The sequence below is a fragment of the Camelus ferus genome, chromosome 20, assembly GCF_009834535.1.
Source record: "Camelus ferus isolate YT-003-E chromosome 20, BCGSAC_Cfer_1.0, whole genome shotgun sequence".
In the NCBI taxonomy this organism is placed as follows: Eukaryota; Metazoa; Chordata; class Mammalia; order Artiodactyla; family Camelidae; genus Camelus; species Camelus ferus.
Window position 1 is genome coordinate 36,283,900 of NC_045715.1, and position 18,515 is coordinate 36,302,414.

Below are 18,515 nucleotides of genomic sequence, written 5' to 3' on the forward strand. Positions count from 1 at the left end.
TGAAAGGACTAGGAATTTTAGGTGATAGCACCCTCAGTATGATCCAGCCATACAGAATGGCTTCAACCTCACGCCCCTGTATGTTCTGAACTCAACACAGAAAACAAGGAGGCAATGTCAATTATTATTATCTTCAGTGTATTAATTAAATTTATTGTCAAATCCATGTAAGTGATGATGACATTGTACTTTGTGTTAAAATTACACCTAGTTAATCACACCTCTTAAACATTTAAAAGACTATTGACAAAGGAAAGGGATAGTGAAATGCTTCAGCTGAGGATGGGTTGGTGAAACAGCAGTATAACCATCACACAGGAAGAAGCTCTTAGCCCAAGCAGGGAAACGTAGGACCAATGGAGTAAGTTAGCAGGGAGCATCCTCTGGCTAAATATAAAGGAGGATTTTGTACCAATTCTAAGAGTTAGATCCAAATGTGCCGCCTGGGGGAGGTAGGCAAGTGTTCATGGCGTGACTGAACAGAGGATCAGAGCGATTCACGCTTTGGGTGAGGGGGTTGAACCAGAATGCCTTCAATGTCACCTCTGAATCTAAGATTATATGACACTGCATGTGTGAGAACAAGATAGCTCTCTGTACAAGCTTCTCCAACAATCTTCTTCAGGGCAGCTGAAGGTAGGAGATCAAATGTTATAAATGGTTACGCATCCCAAAAGGCGGGGTGAGGGCATGTGGTAGATCAGTCCACAGCTGTTGAGCTGGAGCGCCCGTGTCCAAATCCCAACTATGATTTAGTAACTAGTGACCTCAGGTGAGTTTCTTAACATTGCTCTCCTGTAGTTTCCATATACAAAATGGATATAATATAGTATCTACATAATGGTTTATCATGATCCCTAAATGAGATAATACACATTAAGCTTTTAGAAGGGTACCTGGTTTGTAGTGATTGTTAAGCTATTATTATTATTACAACCATGATTACACTTAAATATGCATAGAAGCCTCGTGGAGTGTTAATCATATATTTTATTTTGCATTATTTGTCTGTTGAGATATTCCTTGGGAGCAAATAGTTTATGGAGAAGTGTGGGTAGCTGGACCCCAGAGCTGTTTTTTGTTCTTTATCTGCTGTTGTCAGCTTAGATAAGTCACCTGAGCTCCCTGCATCTCCTTTTCCTAATGACTCTTTAGTTACAGGGATTCTGCAGAATTCAACGAGGCAAGAAGTATTATTTGCCTTGTAATAAATGTCAGTTCACACTCCCCATGAAGAGATGGCATTTCACTTTTGGTCCTTATCCCAGTCCATGGACGCCTGGAGACCAGGTCATAGCAATGCAGGTTCTATATAGAGAATTAGGGCTTTGAAGGGACCAGAAGCTTGCTCCCTCCAGGTCTGGACTTTTGATTTTTTTTTTTTTTTTTATTCCTACTTGAACTTTCTTCTACGGAAAATGAATGTGCCAGCCTCTTACCTTCCTCACGGCAGTTTAATTAAGGTTTCATCAATGGCATCCGTAAAACTCAAGGTTTTATTTTCACTTGATTCTCTGTCTTCTTCTGTAGATCTTTTGGTGTGCTTTTCACAGGGACTACGACAGCCTGGCGCTGTGTGCCAGTTTCCCGCTGGCTGGGGCTGGGCCCTTGGGGAAGCTACCTGAGACAAGAGCGTTTGAAGTGAGAGGAACCTTGAACTTGGTTAAGCAGCTTGGGACCCAGAGCAGGATCAAAACCGGGCTTTTGATTATGCATAGCAGCCTGACTTCCACAGCTTCCTCATGCTCAACCCTCTCCTCCCAATACTCCACAAAAGTGAACTCTGTTCTCCGAGTTTTACTTAGAACTCAGGATGTTTTATCATTGGTTTCGTCAACATCAGTGTATTAGAAAGTGCAGAAGACAAAGTGACGAGGTTTAAAAAAAAATCAGTTTAAGATCAAGAGTGTGAATTCTAATATTTTTTCCTTTATGCAGTTAAATTGCTGATATTACTGCTATTCGAAATATGCTACTTATTAAAAATTATGGCTTAATTTTATGTATTCTGATTGTTTGTTATGAACGATGCAAGAGGGTGTATGAAGACTTCAGTGAAACTCATTGGCACAGTGTTTAATTATGACACTATTAAAAGGAACGGCTTTCTTTTGAGAATCAAGCCACCTGCCCCCAACACATGTATTTACAGAATAGTACTCCTATGCGTGAATGCTGCTAGTGAGAAATGTATATATAATTTTGTACAAATGGATGTTTTTAGGTTCTGAAACTAAATAGCATGGAATTACCTATAACCTCTAGGCTGATAATTTACTGTGATAGTCCTTTGCTTCTCATGCTAAAAAAAATTAACATGACGAGCTGATTTTTTTTTTTCTGTCAAAAATAAGTTGTTCAAGCGTAATCAGTATTTTCTTCATTTGATAGCCTGGCATTTAACTTGGTAGAACTAGTCTACAATCGTGTCAGTTTTCCTCCCTTTTCAACCCACTCTTGCTTTCTGGTTACCATTCTAGCAACACAAGACCAAGTCCAGCTACAAGGCTTTCGCAGCAATCCCTACAAACACACTGCTTTTGGAACAGAAGGTCAGTGTTGGCTCAAAAGCAGAGTGAATCTGTGTTCTGTCTTCTAAAAATTTCTAATGTCATTTTTTTGTGGTGTTTCTGTTTTTTTAAAATTTCGGTTTTCAAGTTCTGCCTTTACTAAAATAAAACGCTGCTCTTAGTCTAGGATGATGTGGTGAAAGCATCTTGGTGAACAGAACTGGAGACACTGTGGATTTGTCAGTCGAGGCTGGGGATGAGTGTAGAGTTTTCCAAGCCACTGCCAAGCAGCTCTGGGAAACTTGACCTGGATTTGGATACAGTCGTTTTCCTTTGGAATTTTAAATGGTTGTTTCAAGAACGTCCATCTCTACTCATATTGATGAACAGAGTAGAGGTAAAATGGGGCTGCACTGTGGGCAATTGGCCACCTTTAAAATTTGGTGATGAACAGTAGCTTCCCCAGGACAGAAATATATGAGCTGAGCATCCAACGTAGCCGCTTAGATCCCTGCATGAGCTGAACCTCTTCATCCACACTCGCCAGCCACGGCTCGTACCTCTGTGAGTGGGCAGGAGGGTTGAGATCCTTTCCGATGACCCAGCTGCTTTCACGTGGCTCTAGGACATTTTTATTTGCTGTGGAGTTGTTAATTACAAAGTTACAGGATTCTGCTTCAGTAGGGAAATTAAATTAAAGCCTCTTGTTTAATCAGCACATTACAGATGTGCAAACGCAGCCCCAGTGGAGGATCACATCAGAATTGAAGTGAAATCAGTTACCAAGTCTATGAAATTATACATTTCCTATGTTATTTTTATGATATTTATTTAGGCAATTTATCTTTTACTGCCTTAAGCCCCCCCCTTTTTTTCTGTGCAATGATTGCAATGATAGTGTTTCAAATAATGTCATTATTTGTCAAAATGTTACTGTTTGCCCACCAGGCGGTATTTCGACCACTGGTTTAGAAATCTGTGTCTTTGTTATTTTAGCATGATCTGGAGAATAAAATGGTTGTATATTCTCTTGCCTAAGAAGTAGGAAATGTTAATGGGAAATGCTAAGCAGTATATAGCAGTTGGCTGTGTCTTTTGTATCATGTATCTCTGAGAACTAATTCCAAATTATCCACATGGGGTCCAGAGTCTATGCTCTATATATGTGAATGCTTTGAGCTGGGCAGGGGTGTCACGTGGCTGCAGGCAGATCTGTAGCTTTTTCTGTAGCTTCTCTTGTGAATTTTGACCTTTTACAGCTCACTGAAAGACGAGGTGGGCTTAACCATCAATTTCAGGAGGACGCAGGGAGTGACACCTTCACCAGATGCCCCTTAACCCTGCTGTCTAGAGTTACCGGGTGGAGTCATAGCAGAAGTGTTCCCTCACTGCAGACCCTCTCCATTTCAGATGGACATTTCCAAAATCTGGTCACCGAAATGGGAGCAGCTCTCCCACTCAACAGCTGGGCAAAGAGAGTGGGGCTAGTGTGTCCTGGTGTGCTTCCCTCAGGCTGGTCTCTCCTGACCCAGCCTGCTCTCCCATACCTGTGTCATTCCACTATTAGTCACTTTCTATTTAGAAAAACAAGAGTTAATTTTTCTTGAAATGTCTTTGTAAGGGAAAGCTGGATGTCACTATTGCTTCCAGAATCTCTGCCTACCAGCTCTCTTCTCTTCCAATTAAGTGGAGTTTTTAGAGGTGGTAACCTTTTGGTCGTTAAAATGAAGAATGATTAGCTTAATTCCCAGTTTTATCACAAACTAATTTCATAAATGTATATGCTGATGTGGCTTTACATCTCACCTCGTGCAAGTTCATGTGCGAGAGGTTTTGTTTTGAATCAAACATGCTCTTTGGCAAAATGATTTTTATTTTTAGTACAACCAAATGGAAATATCATGATATCTCATTTTAAAATATCTGTATCTAGTGTGCATAATTCTCTCTTGCCTAAGATAAATTGTTTGGGGACCATCAATATTTGAATTGTTCAAATGTCATAGGATATGACATGATGTTAGTCTTTAAAAATACCACATTTTGCGGGGGGGGGGGTGCTGGCTTTTCCATGTTATATATTCCTCAATGAGACACTTTATTTTGTAAGACTTTTTAAATAACAAAAATACCATCCCATGATTAGATGAGAGTTTATTTCTATTTTCAGTAATATTTCTTGAATGATACTGTGCTGTTTCTTTCATGATTATAATTTTAAAAAATAAATCTGGCAATTTAGACTTTTTAACCCATCTGTTTATACAATAGATCTCATTCTATGCCATTAAAATCAAAGGGGCTTATTTCTGAATTGAGTGGACTATTAAGGCTGTAATCATCAGAAACTCATCGATTTGTGGAAGGAGTAACATTTTGGAATATTTTAAATCGCAGAAGCTTTTCTGAGGTCACTCTAGTATCACACAGAACAGCACAATTAAGGGACAACTTGATGATACGGTGTCATTACAATATCCTCTTAAGGTCTCTGTCATGGGACGCCTTGAAAATAGAACTAACATATTTAATTCAAGTCTTAAGATAGTTCAGCAAATAATTCTCTCCCCAAACCAGATTTTTTTTCTACTGCATTCTATTTGATAGCATTTAGTATAATTAATGAGTATAAAGGTACTTTTAAAGGCAAAATTTTCTCCAAATTGAAATACAGTCATCCTTTCCAATCAGACATTAAGCTCTCATTGAATCCCTGCATTGATTTCAGCTTTAATCACCCCTCAATGAAGCCCATAATTTTCAAGGGAGTACATTTTGTTGGCAGAGGACATTAGGTTTCTGGTACTTTTGTAATTTATTGTCTGCATCAAAACTTAAATGTATAGCTTATTCCATTTTCTATCATTTTCCCCCCCTGTGAACGTTTAGGAAGGAAGCATTTTTAGCTGAAGTCTTAAGTAAGGCTTTACAGGAAAAGATGAATGTCAGGCATCATATTTTAATGTGTTGGCATCCAGGTCCTTAACCTAATCTCCTGCCAATAGTCATCCTCTCCAAGATTGAGATGAGGATGTAGTACAAGTGATTATAAAGCAGGAACAAAATAATCAAATCAACTTATATTTGTGAGTGTCCATGGATCTTATTACAATATGTCCAGCAATATATTAGGTCATTTTGATATGGGCATTATTCTTTAGTCTTGAGGTGTGTCCTTTTTGGAGAACGCTAAAGGTCTCTCTCTCTCATTGACTAATTCTTCTTCTTATCATCTGGGTCTGATAGCAATAGGTAGAAAGTTAAAATTAAATGGAAGGACACATTTTCATGTTCTAAATAAATGGATGATTGTTTTTAGTGTGCAGTTGTATTAAAGCAAGGAAAGATGAAGGAATATTTCCATGAGATCAGATAATATGGCTTTCTATTGTCTCTCAATAATATTCTTCAATGAAAGAATATACTTTTTCCCTTGAATACATTTAAGTTATCTGTTCCCTTCCTGACAAGGATTCCTCAGGATAAATTCAAAGCTATGGTAGGCACTGCTTTCCAACAAATGGCATTGCTATGCATTTAATTCCTAAGCTCTGTGCATTTGAAAGAATTCTGGAGTAGCTCAGGTTTGTTAATAGCACATATAAGTTGCAGGATTAGTTATTTAAATGAAAGTTATAGGATAAAAGTTATTTTAGTTTTCCTGGTTGATGGCAGATAAAGAACAGCCCTTTTGAAGACAATAGTAAAAACTGTGCTATAAAAACAGGTAATGGTTTGAGATATCTTGCCAATCATCAAGTCAATTTATTTTAAGTTGCCAGTTTCATTTTTTTTAAAACATGAATTGGGAAACTCCAGTCTGATTAAACATATGTCTTCGGATGAGAAGATTTTAAAATCTCTACAGGTCTCCAAAATTTAACAAAATCTGGTTACTAACTTAGCATATGGTCTAGACTAAAGAGACATCTCTTAATTTAGGTTAGTTCAAGAAGTGAGTGTGTTCCCAATTTCTTTAGCAGTGGAGAAATGCCCAGGGCCCAAATCTGTATTAATTGGCTCTCCCTGGGTAGTTGTCTACCATGCAAATGTCTCTTTTAGAGCACTCACTAAACCATGTTTAATTATATGTATTGATTGGTTTTTTCCTACTAAAACTATATCCTACTACTAAAATATAGTAGTTTTTGTTACGTAGCTGTTGAATGAATCAATTTAGATTGCACCTGAGTAGGTCTCTAAAATTTCCAACTTTGTTCTACAGGATTTCAAGGCAAATTTTGGCTCACAGAATTATAAAAATAAAGGGGTCTAGTGTATGAAAATTGGGATGATGATAATTAAAAGTTTTGTGGGGTGAAATAAGCTTCAGCAATTCTAATTCCATGGAAAAGACATAGAGGACCTTCTGCTACAAGGAATGTCAGCTGGTTTTAGACTTGGCACCCATTAGCGATGAGAGAATACAGTCACACCGGCTGCCGTATTGAGAAGTCTAGTGTTCTGGTGTGTCATACACTGAGCTAAATGCTTTCCTATCCAAACTCTGTGAGGATTTTGATGCTCCAAGATGTCAACTGAATCTCCCAAAGCAGCAGGGCTAGTAAGATGCTGAATTGGACCTCAGTGCGGATCTCATTATCCCCCGGCTTTTCCCTGCTCACCATGCAACTGTGACATCAACCAGCTAAAGTGAAGTAATGAGCAAGAGTTGATGGTTTTGGATGTTTTGGGATAATTTTTTTAGCACTTGCTAAAATATATTTAAATAGTCATTAAATTAGGGCAACAGATGTGTTTTTTTTTTAATTTTTTTTTTTTTAATGAGGAACAATGAAAGAAAATTGGAAATGACTTAGTTCTGGTAAGACTTAAATGAGTGAAGGATGACAAACCAGCCCAGTTCCTTGAGTTACTGAAGAGATGAGGTGAATTACAGGGCAGACGCACCGGCTGAAAATAAGGAACACCCTTCTGATGTCCTTGATTAAATGAGGGAAGAGCAGGGGGGCTCTTGTCACTGAGGCTTGAGTTTGAAACTGGCTCTAATGGTTTGCAAAAACTACTTTCCTTCTGTGTGGGAGAGACAGACATTTAACCCTCCAACAATTTTGGGATTAAAAACACCAAGTAAATTTCCCTCCATTCTTGAATTTTTTTAGCCAACCATGTGAAAATAATCTAGCGATAAATACTTCTAGATCTTTAAAGAAGCTGTACTTTTGTGTATCTGGAGGCCCCTTTGGCTTCCAGTGCACATCCCCCTCCTTTTCTTCTGATCTGAATGATCTTCAGCCCTAAATCTCCAACTAGATAATCGAGCTGAGATTGATTTGCTGAGAATATCTCTGATCCTACCAATGGTTTTGTGTTAACGACTGAAAGTCAAGCAAAATCTTTGTTGTCCTCAGAGGATTTAGTCTCCCAAATAGCTGATCAGGTTAACAAAATGTAGCAGCATTTAGGTTTAGCATGGTTTATTTTTGGAGAATTTGATCATTACTAAGATACAATAACTTGCCCATGAAATTTTTGAAACCCAGTCCAGTTAGGCATCACAAAAAGCTTACAAGCCCTCTGAGAGCCTTCTTCCTTGGGAAGCAGTTTACTTTCTAACTCTATTTAGAGTGCAACTAATTCATCTTATCTTCAGATTTTCAGAGCTTAATCTTACTTCCAAAGAGAGCAGGTTAGACTGACTCAGTATGTCTGACTTTAAAAGTGTTTGCGGCTCTATCAGAATCGCTCCTTTTGGGTGGAGAACACACGTTACAGCGTGCGGGCATATATTCTCATAAAGACTTTGATTAACAATGCTTGCTCTTTGTTCTTGGTTCTTAGTCATAATGGCACGCCGAGCTCAGAAACCGTTTTCTTCTGGAAGTCAGATTTCTATGTCTCTTTTCAAAAACCGTGCCCCAAAGTTGGTTGTGATAAGCAAAACATAACCACTTTTAATGAGAACATTTCTAACTTACATTAGTAAAGGATCTTTAAAATATGATTCAAAGCCCGTCCCATATATGCCTCACTTGGCTGTCATCTCATTTAGTAGAAAATATGTATTTTTAATAAAAATCTTTTATTGGAAAATATTCTGAGAGAACGTCACTCAATATGAATAAATCTAAAGAAACATCACTGCAGTCCTGCTAGCTATGTTGTCAAAAAGCAATCTATGGTTAGACTTCTTGTTAATGGACAATTAATGTATTTTTAAAAAATACATTCTTGTACCACAGAGGAAAAGAACCCTACTTTTTTATGGCTGCTAGAAGGAATGGATCAAGATGATATATTTGACAGAGAACTCCTTGTCAATAAAAAAAAAATCAATTCTAGTAAATTTCAAGGCTATTTAAACTCAAAACAATCCCCCTTCCAAATTTTAATGCAGTTTGAGCATTGTGTCCATTTCAAAGTTTGAGCATTATTGACATTTTCAGCATTACCAGTAACTTCCTTCATTTTCCAAGGATTCTGAATACATAGCTTTTTAAAATTCTTTGAGTAAATTTCAGGATTTGAAATAGCATAAGAAAAGCTGTGTTTGCCTGTAATAAGTTCCCATGGGGAAAGCAGCATCATAATCCTATTTGATTTTGGCTGAAAAAAAAAATTTGCTCATTATATTAACACTGATCACATGCTCAGATCTCTAATGGTGAAAACTTTAATTGAAATGTGGGAAAAGAAATAATTTGTTATTTAAAATATTCAGAGTTTAAACTACTTCTCTAGAGCATTTTACCAAGGCATATTAAAATCATATTATTTCTATGGTTCATTTATTCATTTAAATCTATTTATCTGTTTGTTTGCACTTTCAATTCATCCTAATCATCTTTCCTGAGCTCATATCATGTGCTCTATCCTGGGACTACAAAGATAGATACCATATTTTCCTGATCGTAATAGAATAAGTGGTCCAGTAAGGAAGAGATATGGTTGAAGAGGAATTATGATAAAATATGCTCTTCACAAACTAGGAAAAGAAGTGTTTTCTCTTTTTTTTCACACAAAGGTATTTACCCAAGCTTCTGTCCAACATCTTATTCCTTTTACTAACGGTTATAAAATAAAGATACTTGCTCTTCTATTTAACCTTTTACTGATGGCTTTAGGCAATAAAAGAAGAAAGGAGAAACAACAACCAAGAAGCAACAGAGAAGAGAAGAAATGAAACTGCACTTACTATAAAATTTCCTACATAGAAAATCCAAGAGAATCTATGAGATCACTAAAATAAATCGGACAGCTTACCAAGTTCACTGGATAAAGGGAATGATTGAGATATAGCATCAATAATCAGAGGATGATTGTTTTTTTAAAAAAAGGACAGTGTATACTTGTAATCCCCTAAATAAGATAACTGAGAATAATGAAATCAAAACAAGCAGGTACACGGACGAGAATTGTGAATAATCAGCAAGCATAGGAGTGATGCCCAACCTCAAAAATGATCGTGGAAATGTGACCTACAGCCAACGTGAATATTTCATGTACATCAGGATGCTAACATTTGTTTTTTAAGTCTGAAAACAGAAACTCTCATTCCTTGCTACTTTAAGTGTAAAATTGTACAGTTTTAAAGAGCAATTTGAGTATGTCTGATGAACTTGGCTTTTATTACACTACCAATGCAGCTACTTTAGTCTTAAAACCACAAATATGTGTGTAAAGAAATCTGTGCATGAATGATAGTTGTTGCAGTTTGTAACAGTGAAAACTGGGGTGACCCTAAATATCCAACTCGTTTTGCTGTGGAATATCCAGGTCTTGGAATTGTATGTGGGGTTGAAATGACCGAAAAATGGATAAATACATAAAATAAAAGGGTGGGAGGGAACTTTTGGAGGTGACAGATAGGTTCATGGCATAGACTGTGAGGATGTTTTCACACACAGATACCTATTTGCAAACTCATCGGTTGTATGTTAAATATGTACGGGTTTTTGTATGTCAATCATACCTCAATAAAACTTAAAAAAAACAACAAAGAACAGAAAAAGCAAGTTCCAGAAGCATGCATTATACTTCCATGAAATTAGGAGAATTGCCCAGAACAACCTTTTATGTTATTCAGTGATGTACGCATACATTAATCGGAAGAAAAAAGAAAGACATACACTTGACAAGCGAAATGGAGGAAAATGAGGAGGGAGGAGAAACAAGAGGGGGAAGAATGGCCACTGGCTTCTGTTGTTTTGCAATATTTTACTTTGTAATCTCCATGGGACTCTACAGTGAACAAGAGTTTTATCTCATCTCTTTACATGTGTCTGAAATACATCACAATAAATAAAAAGTGTGTCCCATTTTGAAAAGTTAAGTGTCCTTTGAGGCCAAGCCTGATGAATAAGGTAGCTAAGACTTTTTGAATAGAAATGATGAACAATGAGGCAAGATTTCCTTCTTGTGTGTGTTGTGTTTCTTGTAAACCGGCCCTGAAGCATTTCTCTCAATAGATTTGTGTTCTTTTGAGAAATGACTATATCACTTTTATTTCTCTGTGTAGCTTCCCAAGGTGACTTCTTTGAGGGGACAAGGCTCATTTGGAGGCATACAGTGTCCAAGTTCTAGTTTCTGCGCTTAAAAGCTCAACCTCTTTTATTCCAGCACCTGATAATTGGAGATACTCATCCCATAGGAGAAACTAGACAATTGTGGGAATTATCTCTGTGTCAGAGAATAGCTTATCAGATGATCCAGAGGTTTTTTTTTTTTTTCTCGGAAATACTGAGCTATATCGAGCTACATGTACTGAGCTATAGTTGGGATTCAGACTTTTCTACTACGTTGGTATCTGCCTGAAAGCCTCACACGAGAACTATGTCATTTGTCATCACTAGGCACTAGATGAACCGGCCAAGACTGAGAGCATCCCCAGGGACAGCACATTAGACCCACCATTGGAGGTAACGGCTTCAGACCACCCCTGCTTTTGAAATGCGATCCCCAAAACTCTTGCTAACCCACTACCTGGTTTCAATTCTTCCAGTTGTGTTCCCCTGCACAGCTCAGGCAGCAAACTGAAGAGCTCTGTGCTACCATTGATAAGGTCTTACAGGATTCCTTGTCTATGGTAATGCCTTAGACTAGAACGTGCAATCAAACCTTTGCTTCGCTTCTCTTCATTTGCTTCTGCTTGACTAGGATGGACGCATCACAGCTTGTCCTTTTTTTGTTTTTTTTCCCCCCTAGCATTCTTCTGATTCGCCTTCAAGTTCCCTACAGACATGGTTGGGTTCTGACACAATCAAAGTATGTATCTATTTAATATAATTTACTGAACCATAAGAGTTACTAGATCAGTGAGGTTTAAACTTCAGGTCAAGGCTCAGTAGCGATTTGGGACGTTAGTGGACAGCAACCAGCATTTTTGTTTTGTGTTTTTTGTTTGTTTATTTGTTGTTAGCAAACAGCATTTTAAAAATATAATGTAAGATATGTAAGAATGTAAAATATCAGACTCTATTCTTCCAAGTGTTGAGGAGGTATTATTGACGTTTATTTCGGCTTCTTTCTATGTACACGTATAGGTATGCATGTATGGGTTGCAGTAAAATCTATTTCTAACTATGGGTCAAGTTCAAAATAGAAAGTCAAAGTGTTAGCCTGTGTTGTTACATGTTGGCATTTAACATGTGGAACCGTATGGAGAATTTGTGACTTAATTTCTTCTCAAGCCATAGCTTCAGTCCTTATGTAATTCACAGCCCTTAAAATTGTAGAAGAGGAAAAATGGAGTTATAGTCTAAGAGCTTTCACACAGGTATTATTTCTGAAATTCTTTTTCTTTTGGTTCTCTGGATTAATTTCATTGTTCTTTGACTCAGAGAGACGGAGTCCTGGGTACTTTCGATTGTTAGAGGACTGCTAAAGCATTCACTGTCAGATTGAATATTTACATATGTCCTTCTTGTAATGTAGCCATTTTCGTTTGTTGGGATAAAATATTACATGTCTCCAAATTATTTTTTGAATGCTTAGTACAGATCTACTTATCCAAATTTCAAAATGATTGTGCTTTTTCCTTAATGGCTAATTGTTCATTTTTTTCTGTCAGTCTTATTTTCTCTCTTGGAATTAGTATCAATACTTTTTGAACAAAGTTGGACATTGTATGTATAAAGTAAATTTTAAATGTACAGAATTGTCTATAACTAAAAGAGTACTCCTATTTTCAATTGGACCATTATAGACAAATATCCTCTAATAATAATGTAGAAATCAGGTAATCTACCACTGTCAATATTAAGAATTATATTTTGGTAGAGAGGACCTGCAAATAGGTAATTATAATTTCTATGTTTGTAATCTATTTTGTTGTGTATTCTTTAAGTCTTTTAATCTGAAAATAGAAAAATTTGATTTGCCAGAGCCGCTATATAAATTTTAAATATATACTGTTCTCATTTCATTTGTTGAACATATAAAAATACCCCATATTACATTAAATATAATAGGAATAGGACTTAAGAAGTAATGTGTGAATAATAATCTGTACTATTGATTTATTTAATATATAAGTAATGCTTGTAGTGTCAAAATACATTATTCTAGGCCATTCAATTTAAAGTAGTTATTTCATTTAAGAAATATTTATCAGGTGCTTACAGTGGAGATGACAGTGAGCAAGGTGGAGTAACCTGAGGGGCAGACTTGGATGTAGCGATGGGAAAGGAGGATTCAGTCTAAGACCAGTACGGAAAGATGCCAGCCATGGAAAGATCAGAGAGAAGAGCTTTCAGGCAGAAGAGTAAGCATGTGCAGATCTCATGGCAGGAAGGAGCTTAGTGTGTACGAAGACCAGTGTGGGTGCAGTAGAGCGAGCCCGGGTGAACAGTGTAACACGAGGTGAGAAGGTGGGCTGGGGACAGTGACGATACTTACATGGCATGCAAGTTCGGATTCCATGGAAAATGGGAAGATATAAAAATATGGGGGGGAATACTATGAAATCATTGAAAGAGATCCTGATGGCTGCTGTGAGGAGGCTACTGAGGTCAGAGGAGCAATGACGGTGGCCTGGAAGGGGTGGGTTCAGAGGAGCCGCAGAGAAGCCCTGGGTGTGAAAGGCGCTGCAGGCTAGCTTGGGTCCGGGTGTGCTGGGGAAGGAGAGCAGAATCATGGAGGGGCTCCCGGTCCTTGCCTCCAGTGTAGACAGACATGAAGGAGGCGCCGTGTGGTAGCGGGAAGAGGGGTGTTTTGCTTTGGATGAGTTCCAGGTGTGTGTTAAGGTGACCTTAACCTTGTGTGTCTGGAGCTAGTAGGAGGGATCGGGGGTGACTGGAAGATCGATGTTGTGAGCGCCCTGTGCAGAGCTCCCAGAAATAAAACATTGCAGGTCCAAAAAAGGAGCATGAAAAGTCCATGGCAATAAGGGCAAAGTCAGAGCAGGGCACACTTCCAGCAGACAGCGTTTAGGGGAATATAGTTGTGGCGACTGCTGCCGACAAACAAAACAAATAAGGCTAGAGAAGTGTTTATTAGATCTGACTTGTGTATTTTGAAACTATATTGCTATTGCTTATGTGTTGATGTTCATTCTTGTCTTTTTGACTTTTATAGCCTTTACTAGCATAAGTAGTCCTTTTGAACCAAAGGTTGTTTTTTTAAAGTCTAGAATGAAAATAGTGACCTTATATAGGTAACATAAATGTAATTTTTAATTCATGTTTTCCTAGATAGAACTTTTATTACTTTTTCTATTACTTTAAAAAATTATTATCTATCACTTAAAAATCCTTTTTACATTCTTATCTTATTTTCTTCAAGACAACGTATTTTTGGATATCACTTTGTTTGTTTGTTTTAGGGGGAGGTAATTATGTTTATTTATTTTTGTTATTGGAGGTACTGGGGATTGAACCCAGGACCTCATGCATGCTAAGCACATGCTTTATCACTGAGCTATACCATCCCGCCCTCATTCCCACCAGATATCACTTTTATACTCAGTCTGGAATTCTGTTTATCTGGGACCTTAAGCCATTCACAATAATTTTGATTCTTATATCAGAACTAATTTCTGCTATCTTATTTTGTATTTTCCATTTAATTTTTTTCTCTTTTGGCTTTCCTACTTTCCTTTGGATATTTTGACATTTACTGGTTTGGAAATTTTAAAAATTTCGAAAATTTTACTTTGCATCTTTGTGACTTTTCCTAGCTACACATAAATTATTAAAGAAAATAATTATGCTTATTTTTCTATCATTTTTAAAGTTTACAAATCTCTTTTCCCAAAGTTAAGTATCATAGGACTTTTCACTTTCCATTTGTTTTTAATAAAGTTATATGTAAAATATTGGCTATATTCCCTGGGTTGTACAATACATCCTTGAGCCTGTCTTACACCCAGTAGTTTGTACCTCCCACTCCCCCACCCCTATATTGCCCCTTCTCCCCACTGGTAACTACTAATTTGTTCTCTATATCTGTGAGTTGGCTTATTTTTTCTTATATTTAGTATTTCTTATATTTGTTGTATTTTTTTAGATTCCACATATAATTGACATCATACAGTAATTCTGTCTGACTTACTTCACTTAGCATAACGTCCTCCAAGTCCATCCACATTGCTGCAAATGGCAAAATTTTGTTCTTTTTAACAGCTCTTTTTTTCGGATGTATACTCAGGAGTGGAATTGCTGGGTCATGTGGTAGTTCTATTTTTAATTTTTTGATAAACCTCCATACTGTTTTCCATAGTGGCTGCACCAATTTACATTTCTCTACATCCTTGCCAACATTTGTTATTTGTGGGGTTTTTTTTTTTTTTTTTTTGATGATAGCCATTCTGACAGGCGTGAGGTGATATTTCAATGTGGTTTTGATTTGCATTTCTCTTCATAATTAACAATGTTGAGCATCTTTTCATGTCCCTATTGGCCATCTGCATTTCCCCCATGGGAAAATGTCTATTCAGTTCTTCTGCCCATTTTAAAAAAAGATTGTGTTTTTGATGTTGAATTGTATGAACTATTTACTTATGTTGGATATTAATCCCGATGGTATCTTCTCATAGGACATTCAGAATTCATTGTGAGCAAATATGTAAATAATTACTAACAGAGATACTAAGAACATTTGTAAATGAGACTTTATGTGGCACATGCTTTCATTTATCTTGGCTAACTACCCAGGAGTGGAATGGCTGACCCAGTTTTTTACACTATTTACATTTTTCAGATGCCTTATTATTTTTTCATGAGATCCACTATTTGTTACCTGCCACCTCCCCCCACCCTCACTCTGATGACACTGTCCCACACCTTTGCCTCCCTGTACCTCTGTGTGTGGCACTCCACACCCCTCTTTTCCAATAGCTGTCTCATTGTCACACCGAGGAACGAATCAGGAGAGGGACTCATCAGAAACTGACCAGTTGTCCAAACCTATAATTAACTATTCTCTTCTCCCCAGCCAAGCTGAAGGGCCACCTCGGTATCATCTGCTTAGATACTTCGTTGCACCGTCCTTACATTATCTGTTTGCTCTTTATCTGTAGCTTTGAAAAGTACTGTGAGATGAGAAAGCAGAGACAGAGTATGTAAAACAAAGAAACAAACAAAAACAGCTACTTTGAAAGGTTGGGCTCTGAAAGGAAGAAGGAAGTTGGGCCAGTAGTTGGGTCAAGGAAGAATTTTTTTGGTCTGCTTTTTAAAGCTGAAAATACCAAGGACAAGTTGGTGTGCTAGTAAGGCTGAGTCAGTAGAGAGCCCTCTCCATTACTAGAAGGTCAGTCCTGATCTGAGCTGACATATTAACCAAATGGATGACAGTTGATCACTCCCTCCTCTTTGTAAACATTCCTCTGGTTCCTTCCAGGACACCAGACTCTCTCAGGTTTTCTCCTACCTACCTTGCCATTATTACTTTTTAGTCTCCTTTGCGGGTTTATCCTCCTTCCCCCAAACGATTAATGTGGGAGCGCTCTAGGGCTCAGTCCCCGGACCTCTCATTCCTCTCCATATTTGTTCCTTTGGTGTTCTCGCCCAGCAACGTATTTTGAAAACCAGGTATACACTGACAGCTCTCCAATTCTCCAGTCCAGAACTCTCTCCCAGGCTCCACTCTCCCAATTTCAATTTCTACTAAATACATTAAAAATGAAACCTAAAGGGATAGACTGGGATTTCAAAATTGTAGAATAGACTACACTGTATAGCACAGGGAAATATACACAAAATGTTATGATAACTCACAGAGAGAAAAATGTGACAATGAGTGTGTATAAGTCCATGAATAACTGAAAAATTGTGCTGAACACTGGAATTTGACACAACATTGTAAAATGATTATAAATCAATAAAAAATGTTAAAAAATTAAAAAAAAAATGAAACCTAGATTTCTTCCCATGAGAACTATTCCATACCCCGCCTTCTCATCTCCCTTGACAGAATTGCAATCTTTCATTTGCTCACGTCCAGGAACTTGGGTGTCCAGTTGTATTCCTCTCTTTCTCTCGTGTTTCTCTTCTTGTTGCTGTAGATCCTAATATTTGTAGACACTGATTATTTCATTCCTTCTGTACTTCTGAGACACCATCGTGCTTCTCTGGATCGTACAGTGGCCATGTCACTACACCTTTGCGTCACGATGATCCATTCTGAACACAGCAAGCAGAGAGATCCTTTTAAAGTGTAAGCATACACATTACACCAGAATATAAGCCAGAGTCCTTACGAGCTCCTGGAAGGGCCTCCAGAATCCGGCCTCCTGACACTTCCGTGGGCTGCTCCCCGTCTCCCCTCTTCTCTTCCCACTCCAGCCCCGCTCACCTCTCTGCTGTGCCTTGATCACGCCTGTCCTGCATGCTCCTGCCATAGCACGTTTAGATCTTTTTCAACTCAGTTATATTACTTCCTATAGTTTCTAGTTTCCTGTAAAAACGTGCAAGTTTAACTTCTATCTCAAAACATATGGTTAAGTGTGGTTGTTTTTCAGTCGGGCTCTAAGAAAACAAATTTCTCTGTGGTTTCTTTTTTCAGTTATTCATTATTTTTGCTCATTCTCCCTCACGTTGTCTTACCTCTTTGTGTATCTGAATCTGTGTGTTGGGTCTTCTACTTGCAAACCTCATTTATAGAAGTTATTTGAGGCCTCAGAAGATTTGATCTTCCTCTGGATTCTTTGCTTCTGTCAGACACCAGGAGAACTAGCAAAGAAAGATGACTTCATTTAATTTAAGGTCTGGAGATTTTTTTTTTTTAAACGATCATTTTCAATGATTTGAGGCCAGGCTGAAGACCATGCAAGGTCCTGTAGATCAGTCTTCCTTCTGGGGCTCAATCTATTCTTGGCAGATCCTGGGCTCTGACTTTTATCTCCCTACATCTCTGAGACTGTCAGAAGTTTGAATCAGCTTCTTAAGCAATTCATCATTAATTGCAAACATCCCAAGGTCAAAAGCACGTCTCCAATGCTTGACTCCTTTCTTTGGATTTTTTATCTTCTCTTGATCTTGCCCCCAAATTATTCACTCTCTAATTGGCTTATCAAAATTTTCAGTGAAATAGTATCTCCACAGTGTTTTCAATAGTTTGAGGAGCTTTTCAGTTGTCTGTTATGGAAGGACTGCGTTGAGTTCTTGAGCTGTCATTCTCAGGAGGTGGACATCTAGTGTAAGAACCTGGCCTTATTGCATCCTGTTGGAATGGTCTTCACCCAGGTATCTGCACAGCCATCTCCCTCACTTCCTACAAATCTTTGCTCAAATGTCACCTGCTACAAATTGACCATCCTGTTTGGTCAATTTAGGATCGTGACCTCCTGAACATCTGGGTGATCCAAAAAATAGGATGTTTAACAGAAGCAAAGAAGATTTCCTCTGGAAGCCCATACTACCTGAGGCTTCAAATGATTTCCAGCTCTTCTTTTTCAGGGCATTATTACCTTCTAACATCTGATGTAATTTACTTGCTATTTTATTGTTTATTTTCTTTCCTACTGGAATGTAAGTTCCCCAAGGGCAGGGCATCTCTGTTTCTTTTATTCACTATTTAAGTCTGAAGAACAGTTCCCGGTACACAGTA

At 37.8% G+C, this 18,515-nt stretch overlaps 1 protein-coding gene across 20 annotated transcripts in view; it reads left to right on the plus strand.

Annotated features, from left to right (window-relative positions):
- MLIP (muscular LMNA interacting protein) overlaps positions 1 to 18,515 on the plus strand; it is a 168,342-nt gene that overhangs the window by 85,496 nt on the left and 64,331 nt on the right. For 12 of the 20 annotated variants that reach the window (XM_032463303.1, XM_032463295.1, XM_032463293.1 and 9 more), the window contains 4 exons: positions 2,481 to 2,552; positions 11,324 to 11,389; positions 11,473 to 11,556; positions 11,676 to 11,735. The exons of 1 other annotated variant lie outside the window; for it this stretch is intronic. In XM_032463303.1, the coding sequence (XP_032319194.1) occupies positions 2,481 to 2,552; positions 11,324 to 11,389; positions 11,473 to 11,556; positions 11,676 to 11,735 (282 nt within the window). The remainder of the gene's footprint in view (positions 1 to 2,480; positions 2,553 to 11,323; positions 11,390 to 11,472; positions 11,557 to 11,675; positions 11,736 to 18,515) is intronic. 7 more of the 20 variants (XM_032463286.1, XM_032463291.1, XM_032463288.1 and 4 more) reach the window with 7 other exon arrangements.